We start from the raw sequence: 7,386 nt of genomic DNA, 5'->3' as shown, positions 1-7,386 counted from the left end.
GTGTGTCGGACAGCTGGGGTATTGGGATGTTACTCTTGTGGGCAGTAGGGCCACGTGAGTAGGGATTGCCCCAAGAAGGGCCTGGTATGTTTTCACTGCAACCAGACTGTCCATAAAAAGGCCGACTGTCCTAGGTTGCAGGGAGGGGGAGGAGCAGTGGCGGTACCTGCACCCGCCACGCTGAGGATCACTGATGTCGCCCTGCTAAGGTGGGAAATGATGGAATTCTCCTAAAACTTTTATCAAACACATAGTGGTAGTTTGGCTTCACGCTAGAGTCTAGTCTTAAGGCAAAATAATCAAAATTTCAATATCTTAACAAGGATTATTTGTAATGAGAATAATTTATAAAACTGCCAAAAACAGATGCTGCAATCATCAAAACTACCGTCAAAAGAAAAAACAAGAAAATGAGAGCAGTTTTCCTTTTTTTTTTTTTTTTTTTTTTTTTTTACCATTGTTGTGGATTATAAAGGAGTGACTAATACATGAACACTTGTGCAAAGCTTCAAGAATCATGCCCTATCAGCAAACTCAGGCTGTAAAAGATGGCATCGTGATTCTTTCGTTGATTAGTTTAATGATGGTTAATCTAGTCATGATCAACCCTAACCTTTTTTGCTTGTTATCCCGTGCGCAGTAAGAGATACCTAATGGTTAGAGAAGTAGGGTCTATTAGAGGTGGAGGTATACGGTTGGCATAAAGATGGTAGTGATGTGGATTGTGATTGTTGAAAAGATGATAATGGTAGTGGTTGATTCTTCAGTTAAAGAAGATATTTCAAATGATCAGGACCCTAATCGACTAGGTGTTGTTTCGATGTTTGTTTCTTCATTGATAGATTGGGTGATGGGAGTCGGTGGTGTTGTTGGAGGGTTGTTTCGGGTGGCTAGATAAGGACGATGATGATGGTGGTCATAGGGATTTCTATGGGTGATTCTCATCGGCAAGATGGAGACGACGTAGTAGAGGATTTGAGTGTGTAAATAAAGGATATCAATTTAGTTCCATAATTATAGCCTTCACTTTGTTAGGCATTTAACTAATTAATTAGTAAATTTACTACAATGCCCCTTTCTATTGATTGGTCTATAATTTTTATACATTCACATAATAGATACAGGTTATATATGACCTAACTCTCTCTCTCTCTCTCTGTCTCTCTCTCTCTCTCTCTCTATATATATATATATATATATATATATATATATATATATATAGAGAGAGAGAGAGTTGGGTTCATGTATAAACCTTAGTTACTGTGTGATTATATAACCAAAACTCAACCATTGATCTTATAGAATCTTCTGAGGGTATGATTAGTGTTCTAAAAGGCGCGCCATGGCGCGCGCCAAGGCGCGCCATGGCGTGAGGCGTGGCTTCGCCGTTACGAAAAGCTTCATAACGTTGCTGTTAGGCGTGGCGCGTGGCAAGGCGTGATATGGCGCGCCATGGCGCGTTATGGCGTGTTATGGCGCATGTTTTTTCGTTTGAGACACAGTTTTTTGCTCTTTGTTATGTCTTTTCAAATCGGAGATACTAGTATTGTGGTTTTTGTTAACTTTTTGTTATTAGTTATTGATCTAACACTTCTAAAAAGTAGTTATATTTAATATAAATTTATATTTATGTGGTAATATAATTTTAAATTAATACAAAATCGCCGCCTTACATCACGCCTTGAAAAACGCCATGGCTCGTTAAGCTTGAGGCTTGGCCTTGCCGCCATGCCACGCCTCACGCCATTTAGAACCTTGGGTATGATCGACATTTCCCTATTATCTGATTAGCCTACCTAAATTAAAATTGATGATATATATGGAAGCAGTTCAATCAAATGTTTCAAACAATTTTATAGGTGTCAATCCTCATCTTAGTTGAATTAGGTTTTAGGTCGGCATCATCATTCTCTGTGATCCTTGTGTAATTTTTTTTACAAAATCATTAAATAATCACATGAAAGAGTTTGTATATACATATTTTCAATTCCAAATTGACCATATGAATAATTAATTTTCACATCAGTTTGTGTGAAGCTATCGTATATGCCCATTTCGAATTTGTTATCAAAATGCTTCTTGATGCTGAAGAACTCAACACAAGTATCAATGATGGATTTGCTCGATTAATGTTTGGAAGCAAGGTATGTTTTTTCTTTTATATTTTTTTTACATTACGTTAACTTACATTTGTATTTTGCCTGATTATCGAAGTGTCATAGATATTCTCAAAAAATGGTGTACTAAATTGTGTTTTTTTCAAATGCGTTCAATTTTTTGACGGTCCACCCCACTTTCTAAATTAACTGATAGCTTCTTAGGTGGAATTAGTAGTGTCTTCCTGGAAGAGATTCAAAGAGCTTGGGAACCTACCCACAAAGTGTCGATGAGTCATGGGATAATTTCTTAGTAACTTTGTAGGCCAAGCTTTCACTAAATCCAATTTCTTTATTTTATTAAGAAAAAAAAGTGATTGATAAAATTCCCTAATAAAATTGTTATGGAACAATTTATATGTGAGAGATAATTATGAGAAATAGTTTACATTCTAGTTTTTATTAATCTTATGCTATGATAATTAAATCTTCAAATTTATTTTGCAGTTGTTTAAAGTTGAACGAGAGGACCTGCAGTTCAATTATCAAAAGGAAGTTGTTAACGCTAATCTTTAAGAATACCTATTGCAATATTCTTTTAGAATGCATATTATGATATTATCTTAGAATGCATGTTGCAATATCCTTTAAGATTGCATACTACGATATCTGTCAAGAGTTGTCAAGAATTTTTTTTGTTATATAAAATATTTGTGGTGTTTTAGAACTAGAACACTTCAAATTCTTCAAGAATTCTTCATTTGTATAATACATGAAATATGTGAAATTATTTGTAGTTCATGTATTGTTCTTTTAGAATGTTAGTTATACACTTTTAATTTATGTTTTATTCTTTCATTCTTACAGAATACTGAGAATATTATTATTAATTGTTCAATTATTCAAGAATATTAAGTTGTATAAAAAAATGTATAGTGTTATAGAGCTAAATTTTTTTTATTCATCAATTCTTCAAGAATACTTAAATTCTCTAGACCTACAAAATGGTCCTGACTCCAAAACATTTATCAAGAACGTCTTATGAGAATGTCAATATTAACTATTCTAATCATCACTCATGAATATGTCAACTTTGCAATAAGAAGTATTTTTACTTTGATGAAAATTGTCATTATTGAAAAATATATACGTAAGTTCTTTAAAAATGTTAATTATTAAACAATCACATGACTATAGTCAAATTTTTTAAGAATGAAAGGACCTGTTCAATATTATATGATCTAAACAACTTTTTTTTAATAGGTAAAAAATATTGTTAGTTTATATGGATTTGAAAAATAGAAAAATATAACTGTCTAAATAATAGCAACTTCCTTACTTAATGGTTAATAAGAATGTCTATAACGCCCTTAGATACATGTTTTTTTTTAATAAAGCAATGTTAACATGTAATGCATAACATCGTAACTATGGTATACCATAACAATCTTAACAATTCAGAATTATAATCCAAGGATCCAAATCTAGTCATACAATCACACAATATATATATATATATATATATATATATATATATATATATATATATATATATATATATATATATATATATATATAATCAAAATTTTATGCTTAAAGTTGTTAATGATCAACTTTGAAAAAAAATAACGATAATAATAAAGAGGTTAAGTATAATAAAATAATGAAATATAATATTTCTGAATAAAATTATGGAATAAAATGGTTAACTAAACATAATGTAAAACTTAAATAAATAATATTTACAATAAGACTGCAGGGAATGTGTCGGAACTGCAGGGAATGGCTGGGAAGGAAGCTCGACACATCCACACATCTGATATATCTTCCGGACACACGTGCAACAATCTCGGTATATGAAACTCGGCACTCCTACTCACCACATATTTACATATTTACTGAGATGAATTCTCAATTAACCCCCCATCCACCAACCAATCAACTCCTATTTTTTGTAATTATTTTTTCAATTTTCAAACTCTACAATCCATCCACCTAAACAACAAAGTGTCGCAAAGATGATGTGAACCCCATATAAAAATTGTGAGGCAAAAATCACACCTTCCTATGGCCTAATAAATAGTCTAATAAATGTAAAACTAGTAAAACGTTAACCTATGTACCCTTATAAAAAATCAACTCGTCAAACATTCAAATGCATGCTAATATATATCCATAGTATGAGCTCTATCCGTTTCTTGAACTGTGTATGGTGATACGTTTCTAGGCCCCAGCAAATATTTACCGAACACGACGGTCGTAAATTGTATTATAATCAGTAGAGCGACCGAGATGCCTATAAAAGCATACGTCAAGAAGCCTTTTTGCAACATGGTGCCCATGCAAGTACTGTAGGACGTAACAAGCGCAATTATTAAAAAATTAAACTCCAACCTCAAAGGGAAAGCTGCGGTGAGTATGTACATCATGTGAATCGACGTGTAGAACCCTAAGGAATTGGCAAACATAAATATAGTGTAGGCTATCGGCTTATTGCTACCCATAATATCTTCTCCTGCAGTATGTGGTTTAGTAGCAGTTGCAGATGAGATCGTATTGTTTCTTATGGATGGAGTGCTGTTATCTTGCCAAGTGCCTCCGGGAGGGGTAATCGCCGGTTGATAAGTTGCAGCGGTGATAAGTACAACTATCATGAGAAGGGCATTTCTTACTTCGACTGGAGAATCTCTGACAGGATTGTATTTGAAGAATTCGTTTAACAACTGCCTAGCGGGAGATGGAGGGTTTGCTCGAATTGTATTACGAAGATTTGGTCTTTCTTCTTGTTGTGGATTTTCTGTAGACTGTAGGTCTTCGGATTTAATAGCTCCGGCTTGGAGTAGACACTCCTCAATGTCATCAGCGTCTTCACTTTGAAACCTTCGTAGCATGTCAAGAGGGGTCAAACCACCCTTGTTTAAGGAGTTCAACTCTATAGTTTCCATGCTAATAACTTGCCCATTTAGTAGAAAGTTAACAACCTATCAAGACATAACCATTAAGAAATTATTCATCAATGTTTAAATTCAAATCCAATGAACGTGAAAATAAATCAACTTTACTTACCTCATACTGATTCCTAGAGACTGCAAGATGCAAGATCGTATTGCCCTTGTAATCTTTAGCATTCAGTTGATATTCCTTTTTGACTTGCTTCAGATATTGTATCAATACTTGGAAAGATTCGAATTGGTTGTTCTTCACAGCTAGATGGAGGGGAGTCTCATTTTGAGCAGTAACACATTCGACAGAATCGCAGCTCGCAAAAAGCAACTCCGTGACAACATCAGTTTTACCTTTAATCACGGCCAAATGAAGAGGAATTTTTCTGTTTTTTCCTTTGATCAAACACAAACCAAAGTCAACATTGAGAAGCTCCTTCACAATGTCGACATGCCCACAAGCAGCTGCTATGTGTAAAGGGCTAAAACCGTCTTGGTTAAGCTCCCTGCAATGTTCCTGCCTCATTTTGATGACAGCGGCTGCAAAATTGACATGTCCAGCGAAACAAGCTATGTGTAATAGAGTTTCACCACCCTCCAATGCCACAGCATGAAGCGTGAATGGATTGTTGTCGATCTCTTTAACTAGATAATCAACATCTCCACTGCATGCTGCTTGAATCAACCTTCGATTCATGGCTATGTGAAGTGTGCTATATTTAATATTTTGATACCCTAACTTAGCGATTAATGAGAGGTATATATAGACTATATAGGATAACTAGTGCCGTCAGAAGTTACATCGAAATGTTAGATGTAAGATATGATTGAAAGCTACGGCTGGTTGGCTGCGTGGATTTTGTACCCAAACAAGGGGAAAACAACCCGTCACAATTAACTTTAAAAAATAATTATTTAAATATCGATACTTTGTAATATTAATGTCTTCATTATACATGTACTTTTACTCAAGTAATGTGTTGAAAAGTATTACATATTGTAGATGTCTTTCCTCGCAAATGCTAGGTCATGAATGAAGCAATATATGGATTGTTGTTGATCTCTATTCTCTTCGACTAATGGACTTATGAAGCCAAATCGATCTTTCCTGTATTGATTTTGATACAGTGATATGTATCGCATAAGAACAAATATTTGTTTACGCGTTTACCATCATTTGCGTAAGAAGTTACAACGAAAGACCTTTTTAAGTATAAATTAATGCGGGAAAGCTACCAGCATACCATATGCTTAAAAGCTACACGTCCAAACCAAATATTCCTAAGACGACTCAAAGTTCAGTCCCAAAAATTTGAAGTTTACTGAAAGCTAAAGCCCAAAAGGGACATGTATTTCTAATATTGGTATCGTTATACGTGTATTTCTATTATATCACACTATCGATCATAGTATGTAATAATATTGGTATATTAAGTATGTATTTCTAATGATGTAATTTTTAAAATAATAATAGAGCAAAGTACATAAAAATCACTACTTTATCATGTTTTTCCGATTTTTTATACTTCATATTTTTTATTTGGACAAACACTTAATTAATCTGAAACGACCCAAAAATACGACCTAAAAATTTCATATTTCAATATAACCAAAAACCATATATCTGAGTATCATATCATAAAACCACACACTATGTTTCTCAACCATAATAAAAATACTGTGAGGAAAACTGTATCATAACTGAAACATATCATAATCAACAAACTGAATCAACTCCCAGGATAAAAACTGAAGCTGTGGTGTGTGCGATGCCATCATCCCGAGTTCTTCACTTTGCTTGCGGAAGTACCTGAAACCAAAACTGAAATTGTAAGCACGAAGCTTAGTGAGCTCCCCCAAACTACCACATACCATGCAATAACATATAAAGCACATACTGGGGCCTTGCCCCCTCCATCGGACCGAAGTCCGAAGCTGACTGACTGGGACCTTGTCCCCTCCATCGGACCGAAGTCCGAAGCTGACTGACAGGGACCTTGTCCCCTCCATCGGAACGAAGTCCGAAGCTGACTGTCTGGGACCTTGTCCCCTCCATCGGACCGAAGTCCGAAGCTAACTGACTGGGACCTTGTCCCCTACATCAGACCAGAGTCCGAAGCTAACTGACTGAACATAGCATAGCATAACATGTCAACTAGAATAAACACATACATCCTATCTGAGCCACAGAGGCGTCAAACATACTAACTACTGTATTGGACCGGAGTCCTGAAACTACTGCTAATTGTACGGGCTGACATTGTGGCCTTAGACCCTGTTCCTACTGGAAGGAAACTCACCTCGTGAACTGGCTGCTGTGTGTATGGCTCTAGAAGCTAACTGCTGCT

The 7,386-nt window shown here is 35.1% G+C and overlaps 1 protein-coding gene across 1 annotated transcript; it reads right to left on the bottom strand.

Annotated features, from left to right (window-relative positions):
• Positions 1–4,258: 4,258 nt before the first annotated feature.
• LOC145060090 (uncharacterized) lies at positions 4,259–5,735 on the bottom strand. The gene is made up of 2 exons (XM_079007816.1): positions 5,163–5,735; positions 4,259–5,077 (listed from the first exon to the last, which is right to left on the bottom strand). The coding sequence occupies exons 1-2, from the start codon at positions 5,733–5,735 to the stop codon at positions 4,259–4,261; spliced, it is 1,392 nt and encodes a 463-aa protein (XP_078863942.1).
• Positions 5,736–7,386: the final 1,651 nt, after the last annotated feature.

The sequence above is a fragment of the Lactuca serriola genome, chromosome 1, assembly GCF_051521515.1.
Source record: "Lactuca serriola cultivar US96UC23 chromosome 1, Lser_US96UC23_V15, whole genome shotgun sequence".
NCBI lineage: Eukaryota > Viridiplantae > Streptophyta > Magnoliopsida > Asterales > Asteraceae > Lactuca > Lactuca serriola.
This window is presented reverse-complemented; position numbering and strand designations above follow the sequence as displayed.